We start from the raw sequence: 23,458 nt of genomic DNA on the forward strand, positions 1-23,458 counted from the left end.
AAGATGTGCAAGCAAGTCACAAGATGAGCATCTGTAGGCCCTTTTTATTTATTCTGATTCAGCTGCGCTGAATCACTGCCCTGACTTCAGGAATGAGTAGTTAGTACAAAGGAACTTTGTGATTAATCTTTTCCCATCATTTGCTTAAACTGAACTTCATGGAAAATACAGCAGTGGAGAAGTTTCTTACAACCACTGCCCAACCACAGTGGAAAACTGTATCCTTGAGCGGTCTAGTGAAGCTGATTTAAGCAGCAGTCTAAACAGGCAGGTACAGTTTTGAAGCTGGATGTTTCCACGTTGCAGGCAGAGTCACTGGTAAGAGCTCAGAATTTGCATCTGTTGCTCAAAGTCTGTTTGCAGTGTGGCAGCTGCACGAATTTATTGAATGCATGACTTTGAAACTCGGGATGCTTCAGTTCTTCAGGACTGATCGCTGTTTTCTAAAAGAAAAAAATCTGGTCTTGACTGTACCATAGAAGAGTAGAAATGAGCATTTCCCCTCACAGAGGTATCTTTTGTATAAATTTTCTGTACCACATGAATGAAGTTGCTGCACATAAGCCATACCTGCAAGAGAAAACCACACATTTACACCTGTTTTCAAGAGGGGCTGGACCTCCCTAAGTTGGCTGCAGTTTGCCAAAGCACAATTATTTCAAATTGCCTTGCAAATGTTACTTAGATTAAAATTCCAGGTTTGCAGCTAAGGGCTCATTCAGTCTCACTGATGCAGGAGCTGAATGCCAGGCAAAAATTACTCCCTTGCTTTAAACAGGAGGCAATTTAAAGCTCTGTATTTAGAAAAATAACTGGAAGGACAGTCAAATGCTGGCTGGGTAACTTACCATGTGATGATGTACTGCATGTGCTCATTTCTCAGGCTTACTCTTGTCTGGCCTCCAATGGGCCCCCCTGGGACTGTGCTTCCTACAGGTACAACATAGTGCATCAAATTAAATCTTAAGGACAGTCTGCACTGCATATAGCTGCCCTTTCTGTGAGAAACACAGTAAGTGTGAATCACTTGGTACCCTACTTCTCTTCCTTAGGCTACAGCATTCCCAAGTTATCAGTAAAAGCCAAAGCTGTGGGTCTGGTTTGGGGATCAAGCCACCAACCACCACCTGCTGTGAATTGGGGCAATGGACTGTGCCTCTTCAGAGCATGCTACCATTCCCCAACGCTGGCATCACTTTCGGAATGGTAACCCCTTGCAAAATACACGAAGAGAAAGGTGCAATCTGTCCCCAAATGCCTAAGCAAAATCTTACAGCTGGCTGAACTGAAATGGGGGGAGACCGATGTAAATCGGACATGGGGTTAGGTTCCTCTGTAACTTACTGAAATCTGCATCGATAAAGATGGGCTCCGCACCAGTCACCTTTGCCATAGCCTCCAGGTCACGATAATGCCAACGGTTTTTTTCAATGTTATTTTCAGGCACAAAAGGTTTCCGTGTTTCTGACAATCTCACCACACCGGTGAGATCAATTTCATCTTCAATCTGAAGAGAAGTGCAGGAGACAAAAAGAGGCAATCTTTCAAAATTCACTTCACATACCAGCATACCAGGTCCTGCTAGAAAAACGTTACCTGTGGGGTCTGGTTACAAAACAACTGGTAGTGCCATACAGCAGGACAGGGCTGTGACACAGCAGGGAAACAGGCAAATCAGGATCGGGTCCTTGTTCATAAAAAAACCTTTATGCACTCAGTAAAAAGGTGGAAGGAAAAGTCTACTTTCTTTGAGAAGCGCAATGACTGTATTTAAGCAACCTCCTGTGATGCTGAACACAGCTACTGCCTTTCTTTGTCAGTAGTGTCTCTTCGGGTAATCACCGAGAAGAAAGTAATAGGCAAGGTTTCCCTCTATTCCTCTTACCTGTCCCTTCAGCCTGGTCTCCGGTTTCAGTTTCTTTTTGGGCACAAATCCTCGGTTGACTAAAATTGTGACCCTAGAGTTATATAAAGAGGACAAATACAGCTCATTAGAGGACGGAAATTTTTCATTATTCCTGCTGCTGCCTAGAGCTAGGTACCAAAAATATGTTTGGTGCCACTTTTCTTGTCATCTGAGTGCACATTATAAGGGATTTCAGATGCAATTTGGAATCAAGCCTCAGTCACTTAATAGGTTGAGAGAGAGAGACACCTTTTAAGGGACAGTGAGTGATTAACATAAATCCAACCACTAAGATTCAGCTTTTCAAAACAAAAGCAAGCTGCTTGGATGAAGCATGACTTTAATTAACTACACATATACATGTTCTTAGGCTTGTGTGGGAACACACTTACCCTAGGTCTGTGCAGTAGAAAGGAGTAATGACATTTGCTCCATTTTCTGGGTTGGATGTCAGCCGTCCGGCTTCTCTGGCTTCTCGTTCAGGATCCACAAGTGACCGTGGTAAAATATAGAGCTCCTTGGAGTGGTCAAAATGCCCTCGGACCTTTACAGGCCTGTACTCTAATTCTTTCAATTCCATAGGGCTGCATGGAGCAAGATGAAAACAAAATCATGGCTGTGGTAGACAAATCAAACCAGGGGATTTTATTATGGGATTCTCCTTTTTCCCCATGATTTTCTCTAGGGCCAGCTAGCAAACAGAGAAGACAAGTACCTCCTGGAATAAGCAACTGGCTTAAGATTTTATTGTCATAGTAAGTCAAATCAATAAGATCATGGGTGTCTAGAGTACAGCTCTTTTCCATGGTATCTGTGACTGAATACCACTTCAATGATGCATGCAGCCAGTCGGCAGGTGACACTGCATGTACGTTAAGCCAACAGAGAGCATTTGTTTCCCACCCCAGACCGTGAAATTGAACTACTGAACTGTTTTGACAGCTGTACCATATGGCCAAGTGACCTTAAAAATCTGTCTTGTATCAGACACAACTGCTCCACACTTGGGGCAGAGCTTGCTATTGATCTAAGACTCCCTTGCTGTGGGAATACTCTACAGCAACAACTGATCTTTCTCCAACGGTGCTCAGTAATCCGTCCTCTGGGACATCTCGGGCAACAGCTCCCAACCCCCCCTCCAGACTGAATTACATACCACATTCTCCAGAACAGAGATTTGACCCTTTTAGATGCCTTTAGAGGATCCCATAGGGAAGTGTTTGCAATATGCATTTAAAATAAGAGAATGAACATGGTGTTTATCCTTTCAATTTGTTTGGGCAGTCTGATTCACATTACATTTCTTCATTTTCATGCAGTTTAGTTTAGCATAAACTCATTGGTGTGGGGACCATATCTAATATCCCCAGCACACTGTCAGTACTTTGCAGACAGCAAACTGTAACGACTCAGCTTCCTTACTCTACTGTCAGAGGGATGGGCTCTGCTGCAATTCTTGATGCCAACTGTGCAATCAAATCCAATTTCCACTTTCGGCGCTGAATCTGGAAATACACAAAGTAATTCCCAGTGGTAGAACAGAGCAGTGTAATAACCTCGGCAAGCTTGAAAACAGACTCTGTTTCTTTATCAGTATTTTCTCCTCAGACGTGGCCTAAAGCAGGATACTCACAGACTCAGAAATGGAGGCTACTGACTTTATGGGGGGGGGGGGGGGAAGAGAATAAATACTGAAATAAAAGTAAAATAAATGAATCTCTCATTCAAAGACTTGCATGAACCTCACAAATGGACATCAGGAAAACTAAATGAGAAATAGTATCTTCCAGTCTTTACCCGGGCTGTGATTTGAACTAGATCACATTAAACAGCCGAAGATGGAAACACCAGACAGCCCCTAAGCGCTTCTCTCTTGGAAGAACAAAATATTTATTGGTACCTGCCACGTGCCAAGGCAGAAGGTGGTCAGAGGGACAAGGAGAAGGCCCCACTTGAGAAAGACGCCCTCTTCAGGTGCGGCAGCAGCTGCTGTTGAGCTTCGTGGTCTGCAGGGCCTCAAGCAAACGTCTGGAGCAAAACAGAATGAGGAAGAGGGATTTGTACAGCAGAAAAGGTGCCAAAATCCCACAGAAACGTCAGGGCTGGAGTAAGGCAGAAACGGGCAGAAGCCCAAACCTTTCCTTACCTTTAGTGCGCTGGAGCAGACCGGAACGTGCTCCAGTGAGAGGACGTCCGAAACACGCTCTTCTGACCAAGCAGCAGGACACCTGCGCGAAACAAAAGCGACCCTTCGCAGCAACTCTGCTTTGCAAAGCTCGCGTGGAGACGCTGCCAGCTGCCTGGCGGGTTGCGGCTTTGGTTCACTGCAGTTTTTAAGCCTCCTCCGGGCAACCACCAGCCAAGCGCCGTGGTTCAGGCTGTGACTTGGTGACAGTGACGCTACATCCCGGTTACGCCACGCACCAGACTGCGACGAACGCTCTTTTTGCTACCAAATATCTATTTTTTTTCAAAAGAATCGTTTTTCAATCTATCCATCTTGCAGCGTTCGTGGTGCGGCCGGTCCTGCACGGGTGCGGGGGGACGCGAGGCCCGGATCGGGGCTGCCACCCCCGAGGGGACCGAGGGGGGAACCGAGGGGACCCGGGGGGGCGGGAACCGGGCCGCCGCCCCCGAGGGGACCGAGGGGGGAACCGGGCCGCCGCCTCCGAGGGGACCCAGGGGAGCGGGAACCGGGCCGCCGCCCCCGAGGGGACCGAGGGGGGAACCGAGTCGTCGCCCCCCCCCCGCACCTGGGCCCGGGGCTCCCGCAGCAGCCGCCAGGTCGCCATGGCAACGCCGCCGCCGGCCCCTCGCCGCCGCCCGCCGCCGGCCTAGACCGCCCGCTGGTAGCGCCGCGCAGGCTCCTCTCTAGCCGCCTCTCTCTATGTCGCGGCCGCTTTCCGGCGTGGCCAGGACCGGAAGTTCAGGCGAGCTCTCGCCTAGCGGAGCGTCTCTATGATGCGGGCGCCGGGCGGCGAGGCCGAGGCGCGGGGGCGCGCGGAGCTGCCCGGCGGCGGCCGCGGCCGCCCTTCCCCTTCCCCCACCCCCTCCCCGGCCGCGGCCATGGCCGAGGTGCCCCAGGAGGTCCGGCTCTTCCTGCGGCAGCACCCGCTCCTCGGCCTCGCGGAGCCGGGCAAGGTGGGGCCTGGCGGGGGGCGGGCGGGGCCCGCGCTGTGGGGCTGAGGGGCCGCCTCCGGGGGGGGGGCGGGGCCGGGGCCGGGGCCTCTCCTGAGGGGACCCTGGGGGGAACCGGGGCCGCTCGTGAGGGGATCCTGGGGGGGAGCCGGGGCCGGGGCCGCCTCCTGAGGGGGCTCTGGGGGACGGCGGGACTGGGCCGCCTCCTGAGGGGGCTCTGGGGGGGGGGGGGGTGGACTGGGCTGCCTCCCCTGAGAGCCGCGGGGGGACCGAGGGCAGGTGGCAGGAGGCCGGGAAGGCAGCCCAGCCCCTGGGCTCTGGGCTGGAGTTCCCTGGCCCGGAGATTTTTCTCCCCTCTGTGGGACTCAGGGCATCAGGGAGCAGGACCCCGGTATGAGCCCTGCACATGCCCATCCCTGGGATAACCCTTGTGCTTCCCTGACTAGACCTTGTCCTCCTTCAGGTGAGATGCAGGCTGACAGGCCACGAGATGCCGTGTAGGTTGTCGGAGCTGCAGGCTTATACTAACGGCAAGAAGTATCAGCGGCTGACAAAGACGGCCAGAGAGTTTGACTATGGCAAGTTTGAGCCCCATATAGTGCCAAGCACAAAGAATCTGTACGTATTCTTCCTCTTGCATGTCGTGCTTTGCACCTCAGTCAGTCTCACAAATAGAGTGGGTGGGCTGCGAGAAGTTCTTGAGTGTTTATGGTTTTTGGTAGGTTGGGAAAGTCTTTATAAGGTATTTGTTAACTTTGACCATAGTGCTTAAAAGTGAAAGATTATGAATTAATGGTAGAATTAAACTCTGTTGCTCACTCTTTCTTTCTTTCTGTGTCTGTAAGACATCAGCTGTTTTGCAAGCTCACTCTCAGGCACATCAACAAGTTTCCAGAGCATGTGCTGCGTCACATCCAAGGGAAACGCTATCAGAAGGCCCTGAAAAGATGTAAGTTGCTTTTCTGAAGATACAGTCATCCAACCCTTTTTTCTTTAGCTTTTGTGATTCCAGTTACTCCATATGTAGTGAGTGGGAAAGTTTTCTGTAGACTGACAGTAATATGGAGCACTGTTGCTGTGTATGCTTCTCAGTAGGGAAGGAAAATCCCAGGTGTAGGGAGCAATAGACCTCTTTAGCAAATACCTTGGAATATCTTTACTTGAAAGGAGCAGTTCTAAAGCTTCCCCAGAGAGGATGGTTCTTGTGTCCAGCACAGTTTCTGTAATAACATCCGTTCTGTCTTTCGTGGTCCCATAATGTCATTCTAGATTACGTGAATGTGCATTGGAGTTACAGCTTACCATACTTCTGAGTTGTATGTAATATCGACTATAGCTGGAAATGAAAGGAAGAGGAATCAAATGATTCGGTATCCTTGCTCAGTGCTGGTTGATATCTCGTGTTATTAGATGAGGAGTGCCAGAAAGAGGGAGTGGAGTATGTCCCTGCCTGCTTGCGACAGAAGAAGCAGCGGAGGCGGCATCCCGACGACCAAATGAATGGGAGCAGACAGCCTTACAGAAAAGAAGAATTCTGGGAGCCTCAGTCCAGTGATGAGGATGGAGAGGAGTCAGATGACAGCATGAGTGATCTGTACCCACGTGAGTAAGAACACTGGTATCATCTGTGTCTTAAAGGGGTGGTGTTAGTTATTTTTCTTCCAGCCTCTTTATATTGCTCCCTTCGGGGAGGCTAAGTCAGTGGAATTTTTATTACCAATGCAGGAGTAAGACTTAGTGATAGAAAGATAGCTGAATAGAACTGGAAAGATGGAGCCATTGGGAGGGAGCTGGGAGCTTCACTTTGCTGTACTAGAAGACAGGGCTTGGGTGTGATTTTATTGATGCACTGTCAGGAGGGTGTGCAGGCATGCTGGAGGCTTGTGACATCTATCCAGTTCTGAGTTTGGAAAAGCTTGCCACCACCAGATATAAAATAGCAGTTATTGCTGAGTAACTAACCAGACTTGGATCACAAAATGTGAGGGGAGGGTTACAAGATCCCCTGGGATTTGCTTCTTTAGGTAACTCTACTTTCCTGATTTCTCAGCCAGTCTTGCAGCCTAATAGGAGTTAGTAAGCCAGTTCCACTGACTTGCATCTAAAAGATACTGCCTTCCTGTAGGTGCAGGAAGTTGAGTTTTGGGCCACAGTGTTTTAAGGCCACAGAACTGTCTGTGTTGAGCACACAGAGCACCAGACACATTTCTAATAAACCCCCATAGTGTGTTTATTTCCCAAGTATGTCAGCAGTGACATGCCACACGTATGACAGGGCTAATGCTCGGAGACTGGAACGTGGTACTTCAGCTTGGCAGGTCACCTTTAAGATGCCCACAAAGTAAAGTTAGGTGGAAACAGTAGCCTACTGTGGGGGAAACTGCGCCTCAGCTGGGTCTTTGTGCTTTAGCTGAACTCTTCCCAGAAAAAAGCCCAGCAGCTCCACAAAACGCAGAAGGCAGCGATGACTTTGCAACAGACAGCGAGGAAGACACAGCCAAGCTGCCTGGGGAGAATGGTGATGTGAATGGAGAGGACAGTGGAAGAATGAATGTTAGCAGAGCAGCTGGCAACAAAAGGGGAAAGGTAGGAGTTGTATTGCCACATGCAACAGCAGGGGAGCGTGGAACAGGCTCCTTATCCTGTAGGTGTTTGTCTCATCTATTAATGTGTGAGAAGAATCAGCAGAAGGTGTAAAGCTGTTTGGGAGAATAGACTTTCCCCATGCGTCAGCCACTAACTTGCATCCTGAGGTGTGAATCACTACCAGTAAGTGTTTATCCTGTCTGCTGTAACTAAGGATGTTATTGCCCTTATAAATATTTATATTTATATAAAAATTTTTTAAATCTTGCTGCACACTGTCTTAACAGGGAGACTGAAGTTCATCCTGTGGATCCTGCATTCCCCCCTGTGCTAGTTAAGCCCTTTTGAATGCAAGTTACAGGATTCAGTTTAGTCCTTCTAGCTCTTTTTTTCTGTGCTTCTTATTGAGGAACTGGTAAGGTTTTGCCTTTGGATGCACTTACAGGAGGACACATCCTGATCCTTCTCAGTTTGGGAAGCAGCTGGATTAGATACTACATAAATTACACCTGAACCTTTAAATGGCAGCCCTGAGGGAGGGGCTGGGATTCTTTCTGTTTCTAACTGCATCAAACTGACTGAAGTTTAGATTCATTTCTAGGGGGAAGCTGTCAGCATCTGCATCTAATGAAACCATTGCGTGCCTGTCGGAGAAGGGGATGCTAGCTTGCATCCCTACCACAGGGAAATGTCCTGGCTGGCCCCATGTCCTCTGTGACCAGGACCGTGTTTGTTCTGTCTCACTTGACACAGGAGACCACTCTAAACTTCTGTTCTTTAAGTCATCTCAAGCAGGGCTGGATTTACTTTCTGCAAAAAAGCTGATTAACTTTCTCTCTCCCCAGAAACAGTCAGGTCCTTTAAAGAAGAAATTCAAGAGTCGTCATCAAAAACCCAAAAATTTCAAGAAAGCCACCAATGGCAAATAAATTTTGTGAGAAATACTGTACGGCCTGAAGCCTGTTGTTTAACAGTGCTAGAGGATGCACAAGATCATCTGAAGTGCTTGCTTGCCCACAGACCTTCCTGCCCCTTCCAGCCAACTGTTATATCTGGGGAGGGAAATAGTGAGGTGGAATTAATCAAGTTATATTCTAATAGCTTCTTGTGCCATCCCCTACCACCAAGGAAATGATTACTACTGCAGTTTTGTGCCTTGGGGGAAGTATAGGAAGGCCAGTGCTTGGACCTCTTTATGAAAAAGGTTTTCAGGGAGTGGGAGAGACAGCACAGAGGATTACTAACCAGCTTCTACAGGTAACAAAGCTATGCGGTGTCACCAGTCACACACTCCAAGTGGATACAAAGATGCCATTATTTTATTTTGATTGTTTCCAAAAATCAAAACATTTTCAAACACAACTAAGGTACAAAATACAGCATAAAATGAGAATTTATACTTATTTCATTTTCCACATAGAAAGCAAAAATATATTCAGAATGAATTCCAGAACACTTTGCAGAGCCAATTGATAGCTGACATCCTGCTTGTGAGAGCTTCACAGCCACGAGGAGAGGTCAATGTATTTTAGAGAGATAAATGAATACAGCAGTGTATATAGGAGACTGCACTCTTCTGCATCAGGACTCAGTTAGCAAGTCTGGATATTGTGCTGCCTAGAAGTGTCTTAAAATGCCCTCCACCTAACTGGGCCCCTGTTGTACTATAAGACTTCTGCTGCAAGGGATAGTATCAATCAGTTCCCTTTTCTGGTACCGGAACTGATTTGTCTTTTACTGGACTTCATTTTCACAGAGGGGAAACTAGTCACTGTTTCAGACTAGTCAGTCATCCAGCTCCTTAGACATGATGCAAAGAAAAAAATGAAGGAAGCTAACCAAGGGCTCCTTACAAAACTTGTTTCTACTATTCAGTTTATAAATACTATGAACATCAACAGCAGTTATGATATGTGAGAAGGGCTGTCTTGATATAGTCGAAAACAGCTATTTATAGAAACTGCAGTGAAATTAAGCAAAAAGATCCTGTGTTGCATATCAGGAGTTGAAAGGACCAGTTTGTTTTGCTATGAAGAGACAGGCACAATGAGAACACTTGAGGTGAAAACTTCTCTCCTGCAAAACCTATTTAAAAGAAAAAGCCTTCCCTGTGACCTACTTAAGTGCTGGTTTCCCCTCTGATCCACTCCCCCCAAACCAGTAAGCTTTCTCCAGCAGCAGCACATCCTGCTATTACAAGGGCTATTTTCCCTTGAGATGATGAAATCACTGGTTTAACAATTGGAAATGCTATTTGTCATCCATTCTCTGCATAGCTTTCTAGCCTAAAAACAACCATTAAACTGAACTGTCCACATTAGCATCCTTACCAGACAACCCTGGTCAATAGTTCCTGCTGGAGATGTTCAGCTGAATGACTCCTTGAACAAACAGTTGAGCAGCTTTCTCAAGGGAGACAACAGTACAAGAAACCCAATGTAATGTCAGGAGGTTGGTAGGGCTCATGCTTTCTAGAATCTAAAATGCTTTCATGATCTAGTAAAACAGGTTCACCTAAGTTTACTAGCAGAGGACAAAAAAAATCCCTCCTCCTAGCAGCACTAAGCGTGTTCATGGCACAGAGGTTGTGGCACTGAGAGGTGGAAACAGAGCCTTCATCTCTCCTCACCATTAAGCCAGAGTTCCTCCCTCTGAACATGCAAGTTACATCTCCTGATTGCTTGTTCACTGCACAGGTTTTGCACTTGCATTCTTCAGCTATAACCAGGAGCTGTCTTCCACTTTCTTTCTCTACACACCTCAGTGTGGTCCAAGATGCTGGAGAGAAGGGGCTTGTGCTCAGGAGTTCAGCAGCCCAGCTCTTCCACTGTTCAGTCAGCTTAACCTTTTGCAGCTGAGAGACTAACAGAAGCGAGGCTGGGAAGCAGAGTACTGGCTATTAGAAGACTGACTGCTCTCAACTTGCAGGTACTGAGTGCAAGAAAAAAAAAGGGGGGGGAGTTTCCATAGTTCTTAAGACACTTTCACCAGTAACAACCTGTAGTTCAGATCCTGATCCAGGGCACACACAAATGGAAGCTGTTGATAGCAGAAAGGACCTTTTATTGTGGGAACTGAAGCACAACTTGGCTCCCATCTTGGAAATTTAGGAGGAGAAAACTTTGGGGACAGAGTATTGAATAAAGAGTTATTTTGGCACAGAATTTTATTAGAATCTAATATTCAGTCTCTTCAGGAGTCTCTCCCCCCTCCCTTCTTGAAATCCAATGAGCAGTACAGAATTCCCCCTTGTTCCCCTCAAGAACAGTACAGTGACACTTAACTTTAGAAAACCCTCTCCCTTTTCTCACCTAGAGAAGGGTACAGCTACCTTCAGGGTTTTCTTTCTGCCTTCTGCTGGGGGGCAGGAAAGGCCTCCCTCTTCCTCAGAGGCCTATAATACCATTTTGTCAAAAAAAAAAAAAAGATATATCTATATAACAGCAAGTTCTCTTGATGCTGCTTTCCACTCAGATTAGCAATGCTATAACCAGCAACTGAACTCCTTATACACAAGACAGTTCTGATGGGGGCGAGAAAGGGGATCTACTTTTTTAGTTACAGCTAAAACCCAACAGCACACTGACTGAAACAGCTGTATCTGCTCACAGTACTTCAAATTAAAATGTTGCTGACATTAGAGACAGCAACTGTTCTACTGCAATTCACTGAAGCATCAGTAAAATGCAGGTACCTCGGGTTAGTTCCAATTCTAGGAAGTTAGAACAAGAAGCCTAGGCAACATTCCTTGAAGAAGTAGGATTTTATCTATTAGATTACTGGTGCCACTGTAAATCAAATTCTCAAAACATCTGTGCCTTTAATAGGAAGGGGGCATGTACGTGTAAAATGCTGGCAGTTTTTGTTGAATCCATAGAGAATCAGTTCTGGACTTAATATGTTATGTCCCAAGAAGTGTTGCTACTCCTGTTACCACTCTTTCTTCTTCTCATCCATGGAGACTCCACCAGGACCCAGTGCAACCACGAGGAGGAGCCCTCCAATTACAGACATGGTCTGGAAGAAATCATATTTGAGGAAGTCATGCATGGGCTTGTAAGCTGGGATGGTCCAGAAGGCATTGAAGTAGATGTTGATGCCAAACAGCCAGATGACTAGAGTCAAGGCAGCCAGCTTAGTCTTGAAGCCAATTGCCACTAAGATAATCAGGGCTGTGCCTACAATGTTCTGCAGAATCTGCAGGAAGAGAAAGAGACGAGGTTACACACGGTTCTTACATGGATACACAGACACCAGAACAGAGCATGAGTAAGTTCTGCAGAACAGGCTGCTGTGGCACAGATGATCCAATGATAGCTTTTTTCCTGAATATTAACTTTACTAAAAAACAGAGACTTCAGTGAGAAACATTGAGTGGGCCCCTACAACTCCCCAGTTTCTTAACTCCTACTTTTATACTTAGGTACTTACAGAAAAGAAGTTCATATCAAAATGTAGCAGTGTCATGAACATGAGGACCAGCAGCACACGGCCCCCCAGCTGCATGTACTGTTTAGGAGAGCTTTCCCGCATGGTTGGGACACCAGCAAACATGCTCTTTCCCTCTGAGCGTGACTCAGCCAAAAGCAGCAGCAGGCCTCCCCCAAGGGCAAGGTTCCTAGAGAAAGACAGGAATGGAAAAGCATTTTTTAACTATAGTTTGCACTGATCTGTAAATTTGAAGACTTACCTGACAATTTCAGCTCAATGAGAATCTGCATGGTAATGAACAGTAACTTATTCTGTACCTTGCACTGTATCTGCATTAGAATTCACAGCTGAAACCACAGCATTGTACATGTTACACTGATTTATACAAATCAGTGTAGACACATATAGCCTGCCAGAGGAATCTGGCATCTGCACTTCAGACAGTTGCCTAGCATCTGTCACAGCATGACTTTAATTGTATTGAAGTTATTCTGTATGGCAGGTTTACCCATACATACCAGGGTAGTCCAGAGGTTGCTTTGAGAAAACAGAGCAGCACTACTACTAGAAGTCATAAACATTTACAAGGTTGTAGTGAGAGCCCAGAATATAATTCCTGCACTAGATCCTAACAGGTGAGGATTAGTCTTTTCTTTCCACAGTACTGAGCCTGCTGTGTATGTTTTAACACACAAGCTGTAATGATTTTTAAGAGAGGAAAAAAAAAAGTGTCACTATTTAATGCAAGTGGACCATTTGCAAAATTTTTCCCGGTAAATACTATGCACATTCGAAGATCATTTTCTCTGTCACTGGTTGGCAGTGACAGACAAGAGTTTTTGCTCTGTTTTCATGAACTTTAAAAGTAGACATACCTCATCAAAAACTTCAGGTCCCATAGAATGCTGTATGCAATAGTCTAGGCAAAGAACAATAGAAGTTAAAATACCATAAAATGCACTAAAGTTTTGAATGTATGTTATATCATCAAACCTTTAAAATCCAATGCAAAAGTCAATTAGAAGTATATTATGCTGAAGGAAATAAGGTAAGGTGCACGAACATAGTCTTGTGCATCAGCATAGAAGAGGGACTATGTTTTGTGCTTTAGCCAAAAAGGGAGTTTTGGACAGGAAGGGTGCTATTAGTTAGGACTCTTTCTGATGCAGACAGTCCTTTATAAGCCCTGTACACTAAAGACCAGAGCAACTGCAGGTCCCACATTTGGTAGGTTTCTGACATGCAGGTAAACTGCAAGTTACTTCTTGCTAAACTGGTCAAGCTTAAGTATTGGATCAACATCCCCAGCTGACTGACTGCAGTTACATTCAAGGACCAATTGGTCATGTCAAGAACAGAAGCAGCAAAACAGTTCAATGCCCCTGGCATTGGGCCAGGGTGGAGAAGAATTCCAAGACCGGGGGTTATGTTTTAATGCGTTGGTGGTACTGGGGCTAAAAGAGGTGGTTTGAAAGATAGGGCGTAGAAGTTGCGAAGACTTAAAGCCTCCTACCTGTAATGCTATAATTCCAAACAGTCCAAAGCAGGCATATTGCACAAAGTTCCTACTCAGTACCAGGATACAGCCACCTGAGATAGGGAAATTGAACATAATTACAGTTCTGGCTTGTACAGGAAAAGATGCCACAGGAATGCTAACTTGTTTTGAACTTTAGCAGATTCAGGATTTATTTCAACTGTGCCACAGAGAACATCAAGTAGGAAATAAATGGCATGCTGATATAAATCACTTTTAAAGATGTACTAACACTTCTTGGTTTTCAGTGTTTTATAATTCCAGAAGTACCTTTTATTCTACAAAATTTAAGCATATACTGAGTGTAGTCCCCAGCAGACAGCATTGTATAGCAAGCAGTCAGTGTTAAAGCATTAAGAGAAATTACAGAAAAAAAATTCAACTAACCATAGTTTGTTTTTTGTTTTTTTTTTTTTAAATACAGGATGGCTGTTAGGATAAACATGTTATGTTCCTTCTCCTTGAGGAGGTACAGGAACAAAAGCTTTTCTTTTATCTTCCCTTCACAAAGCACTGACAGCCTTTGCCACTTTGATGATCTCCACAGTGAAGATTGGTAACTAGATTAAATCAAGTGGGCTCTCTACAGGAAAAAAATACAAGGGGAAAAAAAACACTAGACACAAGACAAGTGGCAGAGCAATGAAGAACATTAAATCAGGGACATAATATAAGTGGAAAAGTTTTACTTCTCTCTCCATTTATGATGCTGGAAGTTCACCTAGCACTCATACAGAAGCTCCATCAGGTTTAGTTTGTTTTGATTCCTGGGCTTTGCAGACTTTAATATCTCAGACACAAGATCACTGCTATCTTGAGGCTGAAGTGTACCTCCTACTGCAAGGCAAGACTTCTCCATTCAGATTAACCCCCATAAAAATGGGGGTCTGAGAAAGCCTTAACACTACTCTGTTTAACACAACAGTATTTTATTCAGATAATTCAGGTTTTTATTAATAGATGTATGTATAGAATTGAAAACAGACTGTCCTAATGGACTCCTGGCATCCCCATTGACTCGGAGGTACTGTATTAAGAGGAACTTTCTGAGACCATTTCCAGGAAAGACTGAAGCAGGTCAATTAAGAGTTCTCTCTTCACTCAGGCCACGTAGTACTATCAGTTCTAAGCTGTCAATGGCTATTGAGAAATCGGGGAGGTGTCCCACGCTTACATGAGTCACAGTGCTTGCATGAGGCAGGGAGGCAGACACACTGGAGCGCTCCGGCATCCACCTTAACAGCCTTAGAGCCACTTACTCAGCTGTCCGAAGAGATTTATGAACACAAAGATGGAGGCCAGGAAATAGCCACAGTTCCACGTGCCATCAATGTAATCCCTCTGTTCACTCCACTGGAACCACATGCGGATGCCATCCTCCAGAAAGGTACTGATCAGGCAGAGGCGGGCCACGTGGGGAAGGTACTGCTTCGTCACCCTCAGGAACTGCGGGGCAGACAGCACAGTTAGCGGGGAAGGCAGGAGGGAGGGAAGGGGGATACCCAAGGCACAACAGATCCATGCACTGAGCAGACTCTGAAGCCAGCAGTTCTCATACGCAGAGTCATCATTATCCAGAGACACCCCCGGGGCTTGGATTGGGATTAAATGGAGCGTTCCTCCGCTCCGGAGTCAGGACATCTGGGGGAGGGGGAAGAGAAGGGGGCAAAAGAAAGGGAAAAAAGTTTTCATGCTCTAACTGAAGTCTGTTTTGGACAAGGGCTTGGATAAGTGGAATGAAGCAGCACAATTCTGCGTAACAGGGACCGTGTTTTGATGGAAGTCTTACTAGCGGAAGGCTGACCTTGGTTTTAGTTTGTCTATCTCATGGTTTCATGTTACAGCTCAACTGATCTATCAGCTAGCCAGGAGCTGAAAGGGCAATCCTACTCCCACTCACGTGCTCAGGCACTCAACCCCCTGTAACGAGCTGATTCAGAGAGGTAAGCTGGCAGAAGAATAACTCTAGAAAGATTAAAAAACTTTAATAAGCTTTCTGCTGGGCTAGCTCTCTCCAACAGCTCAGACAAGCACCAGAGCTGAGCACGAGCCTGTGTGCAGCACCCCCCTTCAGCAGCAGGTAGCTATCAGATCAGTGTAGCTCTTGTATCAACGTGCACCCTCTCCCCTCTGCAGGAACAGAGTTTCTACATCCATAAAAAAATAACATCCTATGCAGAAAGATAAAATAGGTGAAATTCAGTGTAGTAGTTAAAAAGAAATCACATCATCATGCAACAGATACCATGATTGCAAGTTGTATCTGGTCCTGCAAGCCCCTTAATCCTGCAAACTCACCCTTTAGTTTGCTCTGCCATTACAGTAATTATAACGGAACAAATACAGTATCTGTTCTTGTGCACCATGCAGTCCCATACAGTATGCTCATCTAGAGAAAGTTATTCACTATCTCTATTTGGCAATAATGTATCTGGTTTATGATAAATAGTTAACTCTTTGTCACCCAGTTTCTTAAATACCATAGGCTGTTATTTAATGGAGACTTACACTCAAAGCAACAATGCAAATCCTGATGGAAATGAGCACCTGGCTGCTCCATTTCATTCACTGATTACGCTTAGCCAAATCATTAGGAGGACACATTTGGAGTCAGTGTATGCTGGAAGTATTTTTCATGAACAGCACTAAGTGACAGATGTAAATTCAATCTAAAACTAGCTTTTAAGAGATTATCCAGCAGGTTTCTACCTTCAGATGACAGATAGAGTTTGGGCAGGGTGACACTTGTAAAAATAAATATATTGTCACAAGTCTTAATGCAGAACTGCCAGGCTTTGCAGAGAATCTTGCTTTAGAATTAGGAGGAGCAGCAGCCATTTGATAAAATCCTATTAACCCACACAAAGTTCAGTGTGTCATAAAGCACACTGATTCATACATTTTATGCAATATTGGAATACTCTACTAAGCATCAGAAAAGTGGTGGGAGGAACCAAAAAGTATACAGGTGTTTTCCAGACAGCATTCAGCAATATTAAAAAAAGGGAAGGAAGAGACAAACCTTTTCTTTCACAGTTCAACATTTACATTATCTTCTGGTTAGACAATATAGCTGATTCAGTTTCTATTTCTAGACCTTTTTTTAAGCTCTGGCAGTGTTGTGTGGTTTCAGGAGAAAAGGGAATGTCAGGAAAGGTGGCAAAAAAGGAAACTAAAGACACTTCTGAAAGTTTATTTTTGTCACTGTAATTAGTAAATACTAAAGGCTGTTCCAAATCCTATGCAAATGACAAGCCTTGCTTGCTGTGCAGCTGAAGATTACTAAGAGAAAGGAAAAAAAAATCCAGCAAACATGCTGAACAGTTAATATCAGAACAAACTACACTAGTTAGTTGTACTGCAGGCATCCAGAGTCTAAGGGTCGAGATTTCGGTCAATCAAGTGCATTTTAAGTGCAGCTGCCCTCTGACTCAGTGCTGCTACTTCAGGCTTTTTTTTTAATACATGTTAATAGTTGGATGAGTGAGTTAGGAGAAAGTTTTCCTGTGATCTTTGTCACTGAAAAAGACACATGGTGAAACCAAGAAGAGAGGAAAGTTGTAAGCTGAGATGTGTGTTTTGGCAAACTTGAGGTGAGGAATACTAGGGATAAAAATTACTCTGGAAAGAGGGTACAAAAAAAAGTTTTGTAAGACAATCTGCCCTGCACCAAGATACAGAAAAGGCAACTTTAGTCTAGGAAGATGAAGCATGAGAGGGAGACGTAAGAAGGCAGTTGCTGAGAACCACATGGGAGGAGAAAAGCCTCACCGCGGAAAGGAGAGAAGCAAGGGGAAGGAGAAAAAAAAAAGAAATGCTACACAAAAACAAGTACTAGAGAGGATATCTACTTCCAGTTCTCATCTTTGTTGCTTTCGAAGCAAATCACATGGGCTAATCTCATCTTCCCCTTCCCTGAAACCAAACAACTGTCAGCAGTCTAGGTGAAGGAGCCAAAGAGACATTTAACATTTACCTGTCCTCTTAGCATTAAATTCTGTTTACAATCTGTGACATCTATTAAACATGAGTGCGAGCACCCAATCAGCTGAAGACAAGTCAGGAAGACCGAAGCCTAAGGCAGCTGCAGCGCTAAGCAACCTTATCACGACACACACCATCTTCGGACATCCATCACATGTGTAGCTGCATTCATTTAGGTGCAGACAAGAATTGAATCCACTGTACACAGCAAGCCTAAAGTAAATAAACTTCAGAGACTGTATGAACAAAAAGGAAAACTAGCCACGAAGATCTAGAAAGAGAAGAAAAGTTACATGATAATGACAAGAAAGGAACACATCCAAAGTGATTGTAAGATTAGAGAAGATTTGGGTACTAAATTACTTCCGCAGTTTAACTAAGACCAGTAATTTATCAGAAACAGATCTCTAGAAATGGGACTGAACTGATAGTACCAGATACTCTGGTTTTGTCCTTGCACATCACCAGTGTAACACATGGCTCAAAGTGTTACAGCTTGAGCCCACTTCCCATATTTATGATTTATATAGATAAAAGTGCTACACATACGGGAAATGTAATAAAATGCAGTGCCATTTGGTCACTTTTTGCAGTAGACAGCAGTTACCACAGCAAAATATTATGCTGATAAATGTATTCATCTAAACTACAGGTGGACAGTCTAATAAACAATACAGGTACGCAAAAACAATACTGAGCTGAAGGATGCAATGCTGAACTCATAACGTATGAAATAAGCAAATGGTTTATTCAGCTATGGGTTTTGCATAGACTGTTCTTAGCACATACTGCATCCATGCAAATGGCAAAATATCTATGGAAAAAGATAAAGTACCCGAAGTAAAACTATTTGAGAAGAACAGCCGGTTCTATGCTAGCAGTCAAGTCATTAACATACACCAGAGGGGCTTTGTTTGCCACTTCCCCCTCTAATGGGATTATGAGGGCAAAGATAGATTTAAATACTCGTCTTAGTTTAACAAACATGTACAACAGGATGCAGGAATCCCTAAATCAAATCTCTTCTTAAAATCTTTTTTCAAAAGGAGGCTTGAAAATATTCAAACCCATATAAAAAAACAAGTCAGCCCACAGAGAGGTAAAGTGATCCCATTTTGACTCTATCATTCTTTCTAAAATATATTCTACCTCTAACTCTCTCAAATTTGAGAGCAATGAATCCCTGCCCATTTTGATAAGTACAGACAAGCCATATCACCATTACAGATATTTTAAGACCAATATACAGCCAGGAAATCTTGCTGACATCTAAGTGCATATTACAAGCACTGATAAGTAAATTAACACATTCACTGGAAGGTAAGACACTACATAAGTTCTCATTTTCTCCAGATTTCATTTGTGAATGCGATTTTACTAAAACTGGCAGAAACACTTGGAAGATTAAGACTACTCTAAAGTCCAAACACAGAAGCTTTATCTGTGTTTATATGTTCTTGAATCAGCAATGTTATGATCGAAGCGATGAACATAGCTGCTTGCTAATCTTCACAGAAAATCTCTTCCGGACTGCAGAACGCTATCACAGTGCAGAGGTCCCGATAAAAGCATATTCCAAATGCCCTATTTTCACTTGGTTAAGGAACTGCTCTGTTTTTGGAGAACAGCCTGGAACACCAATGATCTTAATCCTCAAGTACAATACTCAGTCCCCTGGCTGACAGCAAGTCATTTTCTTCCGCTAACCTGCAGAGCTCCATTTAAGAGGATACCACCTAACAATGCTAAGGAGAATAACGCCCATCACACTGGACCCAGCATCTACAAGTTGTAGATAGAACAGAACCTGATTACTGAGAATAAATGCTCTCACTTATTCCAGAGGGCAAAAGTAGAGCTCTGACTCATGAGAAACTTTCTAGCAGGCAGTTATGCTTTCAGCGCCAGAAAGACATCTTAGGACAACACTTTTCACTTCTAACATATGTGACAAAGGGAATTTATATAAAGCACAAAATGCTATTTATTAATCAAGTCCTTAAACAGGGATATCTTAGTCATGTATTGCATTTTTCTATCACTCTTTGTGGGATGATTGTAACCTATCCAGCCTAAAAGGAATTGGCCATTTGATTTATAACCATAAAGAATCAGTGCACTGACATCATGCTGTAAGTTGTAGATAAAGAGCTTTTAAGCTCAGTTCTTAAAATAATATAAAACACAACAAAAAAATTCAGACTTATAATGAAGTGTTTTCTCCTCCCTTCTGTTTTCTGTGAAATAGGATGCCAAGATGTTAGAATTAGTTGAACAATGTGCACTAGCATTTACGCTGGAAAATTAAACAACACCCCCCCGAGTCTGGTTCTTCCTTTCACTGCAGTACAATGACTCAATAGTTTCCTTGCGTTTTTTGTCCGTAATTTTTCTAAAATGACAGAAATACCAAGCACCCACATTCCTAAAGATTATTACAGACACTGGAATAGTTGCTTGAGATCTGCTCCCTCTTATGGGGATTACAAAAGAGAAGCAACCAGTTTTGTAACCCTACATGATCAGTCTGGGCCCAGCACAGGGCCTGGATACAGCTATTTGCAGTATGGCAATGGCAGCAGTATTTGGTGACTGCACAGAAGGCCTTAATATGTAATACTTTAACAAGGATCCTTAAAGAAGCTTAACTTCTGGATATGTAAGTTATTTAATTTCATAATATTGGACTGGTATTACAACAAACCAAAACCCATATAGCCTACAGCTGGGCATCACTCTGAACCAAAAACTCCCTTTGGCTGTACTGTGCATCACCTAGATTTTAAGCAACCCTTGATAGCTTTTCCCACCCCTTTAACATCTAGTAAGCAGGCTCCACCCAAACCAGCAAGCCCACCTGACCAAAGGCCAAGACCACCCCTAAACTAACCTCCCCCCTCATAGTTGCCCCCTCTGCTGTAGACCTCAGAAACTGTGAACACTGGCTCTGAGGGAACAAGGGTTTCTGGAGCCAAGGACAGCCCCCAAACCCCTTCTCCCTCAAAACAGCTTGCTAGCTGTACTGTGCACCTGCAAGGTGCACATGATGCTGCAACCAAGCTAAATTAATGGCTAGTTACTACCAGGAGTAATCCTACCATCCTGTTATCACCCCCAGCTCTGCGCTCCCATTATTCCCTTACACCTTGGCATCCACTTGACCTAACAATGAGATAATTGAACCAAGAGAAAATTAACCCTTAAAGTTTTCTGCCAATTCAGCTTGCTAGTCTGGTGTCAGGTAAGTACTAGTGCACGAGAAGGAGAAGTAGGCCCATCCCTTTCAGTGACAGCTAGCTGTTAGAGAAGCTTAGACCTTAAGACTGCCTTCAGTGCACAAGGGTCACTCTCTAGCAGACAGTTCACCTGAGGATTAAGAGACACTTGTTCCTACTTAATGACCAGACTTCTAAAATGCATCTTGGCATCCGAGCTGTAACTTGCTATTTCAAAAGGAAATTATGGTATTGGGAGAAAAATTAAACCATATTGCTTCATATTTAAAGAACAAATGATTCTCACTTTTGTGACAGAAATGACACATTCAGTATTTACTGACAAGCCACTGAAATAGTTTAAGAACTTCCCCACAGGGGTTTTATGGTACAAAAAGCAAGACTTGTTAGGTCTTGAATGGCAAGGGGGAAGAGAACAAGGTTATCGATAAGGTGGCATTCAGGTCCCAGAGCAGCAGAAGTCCAGCTTCACCACCTCCTCCTTCATCTAAAGGAGCCTTGACCTAATTCCAGTCCCAATGTTTTGTTCTAAAAGAACTAACAGCTTCCCTAGTGCTAAATGTTAGCAATATATACCCAATGGGTATTGCTTGGTAAATCTCTCCAGGCTTACATTTGTGTGAGACCGAGTTCTGTAGCATGCACAGAACTAAGTATCTGATTGAGCAAGGGGGCAGTCACTTGGAACCAGAGTTATCTGAGAAGTTAGTTAGTTAGTTGCTTGCAGAGTCCTAGGAGCTGTTTTGCAATCTGATGGCTAAGTATATGCAAACACCCTGAGTTCCATGGTTAAAGTAAAGACTCCTCTTTATTTGTGCTTGGCCACATTTTATTTAAGTCACTCAATTTAAACCTATTTTGGGGAGAAGCAAACTGCATTTTTGCTGGACAAACAAGCTTTCAGTAGTAGTAGAAGTAAAAAAGGGAGTGTTAGAGATGTCTAGAAATAGTCACACAGGAATAAACAGGTTTTAAGAAAGGTCAGGACAGGTGTCCTAAGTTTTGGCAAATAATTTGAGCACCAGAACAATAATTTACTTTCACTCTTCCAGAAGAGGTGGGAAGGCAAGCTAAACAGAGGATGATGTGGGCACCCCTCAAACTGAATACTACACATGCTGTAAAGAGCTCTGGCTCCAAAACGAGTCACCCATCCGGGGGTGGGGAGGAAGCACGGAACAGGTTTTCCCAGTGAAATTCAGCCCCGGAGACGCAGCGGCAGCGCAGCCCCCTCCGAGCCATGACGCGCATCACACAACTCCCATCCTGCTCCAGGAGCCCGAGTTGTGGAAGCAGGCAGAGTACGGCTCGCACGGGAAGTAAACGAACACGGTTAGATGGTACTTCTTAGCTTCCCCCCATGACAGTGTTGGGAAGATCTTCATTGTCACGGTGATTCATCTGTTTGAAGTTAACTACTGCATTCAGAGTATTCCTGGTCTCACACAGGATAAGAGATCATAAGCCCTTTTATCACAAAAACCTGTGATGGCCTCTACTGAAATAAACTCGACGAGGGGGTACCAGACAGCCCTGGCTTGCTGTTTTCCCCCTCCTTTTGCCCCGGGATGGATCGCGGCGCCACGGTGCCGGCGAGCTGCTTCCCCTCCAGCTCTCCAGGCACCGATGAGGGCTGGGGCTTCCCCCGCCGTCCACCCCGGCCCTTCCTCCTGCCTCAGGCGCCAGCGCGGGCAGAGCCTGGGAGGGAACCGGAGCACGGCTCGGCCTCCTGCCCTGTACCGACCGGAGAGGCCGAGCTCCGAAGGGGAAGCCGGGCCGGCGGGGGCGCCGGGCAGGGGGGCGCAGGCCCCGCGGCCTCGGCCACGAGCGCGGCCGGGCGAAGCTCGCCGGGAGCTGGGGGGACGAGACGGGCCGGGACGAGGCGGCCCGCGGGGCAGGCCGCCGCCATGGCGGCCCGACCGTTACCGGGGGGCGGAGGGGGGAGAAAGGCGGCAGCCGCCCGGCGTACGAAGCGCCCCCCCGCCGCGGGGGGAGCGGCCCGGCACCCACCTGGTCCGCGAAGTCCTCGGCGGTGCTCATGATATCGCTCTGGCCCATGGCGCCGGCGGAGGGGAGCCGGCTGCTGCTGCGCGCCCGGGGCCCGGCCTCACACACCGCCTCGCCCTGCGGCCCGCAGGAAGTGCCGCGCCGCCCGCCCGCTCGGCTGCCACGTAGGCCAGCTCTTAAAGGAGCAGCGCCGGCGGCGGCAGGACGGCGGCGCGGGGCGGCGCGGCGCGGCGCGGGGCGGGCGGCGGCGGCGGCCCGCGCGCAGGAGGGGCGGGCGGCCCCGCCCCGCGCCCACAGCGGCCCCGCCCCGCCCGGGCGAGGGGATGGGACGGGGCGGGGGGCGCCCCCAGCGGCCGCGGGGCCGAGGGGAGACCGGACCCAGCCCCGGCCGCGGCCCCGCTCTGCCCTGAGCCGCCATGACCGGCCCTGTCTGCCCGCCCCGGTGACCCAGTGCCTCCCCCCGGCTTCCTTCTGCCCCACTTCTTTCCTGGCTTAGAATCGCCGGTTTTAGCCACTCATGTCCTTAAAAAAACTTTATTTTATTTACTTATTTATTTATTGATCTCCCGGTGTTAGCGTGGCTGCGATGAGGAACGGGCAGCTGCAGCTGGAAATCACGCCGGGCTGCGGAAA

General features: G+C 45.9%; 3 protein-coding genes across 3 annotated transcripts; 1 reads left to right on the plus strand and 2 right to left on the minus strand.

Moving 5' to 3' along the window:
• Positions 1 to 24: 24 nt before the first annotated feature.
• On the minus strand, positions 25 to 4,793 carry LOC112979873 (surfeit locus protein 1). Its single transcript, XM_026094385.2, has 9 exons — positions 4,660 to 4,793; positions 4,053 to 4,134; positions 3,807 to 3,934; positions 3,329 to 3,411; positions 2,299 to 2,490; positions 1,886 to 1,958; positions 1,345 to 1,507; positions 849 to 930; positions 25 to 570 (listed from the first exon to the last, which is right to left on the minus strand). Exons 1-9 carry the CDS (start codon positions 4,696 to 4,698, stop codon positions 504 to 506), a joined length of 909 nt encoding a protein of 302 aa, XP_025950170.2. The 5' UTR covers positions 4,699 to 4,793; the 3' UTR covers positions 25 to 503.
• A 3-nt stretch (positions 4,794 to 4,796) lies between these two features.
• Positions 4,797 to 8,575, plus strand: SURF2 (surfeit 2). Its single transcript, XM_064523827.1, has 6 exons — positions 4,797 to 5,047; positions 5,508 to 5,662; positions 5,890 to 5,993; positions 6,455 to 6,646; positions 7,455 to 7,630; positions 8,476 to 8,575. Exons 1-6 carry the CDS (start codon positions 4,865 to 4,867, stop codon positions 8,557 to 8,559), a joined length of 894 nt encoding a protein of 297 aa, XP_064379897.1. The 5' UTR covers positions 4,797 to 4,864; the 3' UTR covers positions 8,560 to 8,575.
• A 352-nt stretch (positions 8,576 to 8,927) lies between these two features.
• On the minus strand, positions 8,928 to 23,063 carry SURF4 (surfeit 4). The gene is made up of 6 exons (XM_026094428.2): positions 22,829 to 23,063; positions 14,858 to 15,044; positions 13,575 to 13,651; positions 12,937 to 12,980; positions 12,062 to 12,248; positions 8,928 to 11,827 (listed from the first exon to the last, which is right to left on the minus strand). Exons 1-6 carry the CDS (start codon positions 22,874 to 22,876, stop codon positions 11,561 to 11,563), a joined length of 810 nt encoding a protein of 269 aa, XP_025950213.1. The 5' UTR covers positions 22,877 to 23,063; the 3' UTR covers positions 8,928 to 11,560.
• Between the last annotated feature and the right edge of the window lie 395 nt (positions 23,064 to 23,458).

This window comes from Dromaius novaehollandiae, chromosome 20 (genome assembly GCF_036370855.1).
Source record: "Dromaius novaehollandiae isolate bDroNov1 chromosome 20, bDroNov1.hap1, whole genome shotgun sequence".
Classification (NCBI taxonomy): domain Eukaryota; kingdom Metazoa; phylum Chordata; class Aves; order Casuariiformes; family Dromaiidae; genus Dromaius; species Dromaius novaehollandiae.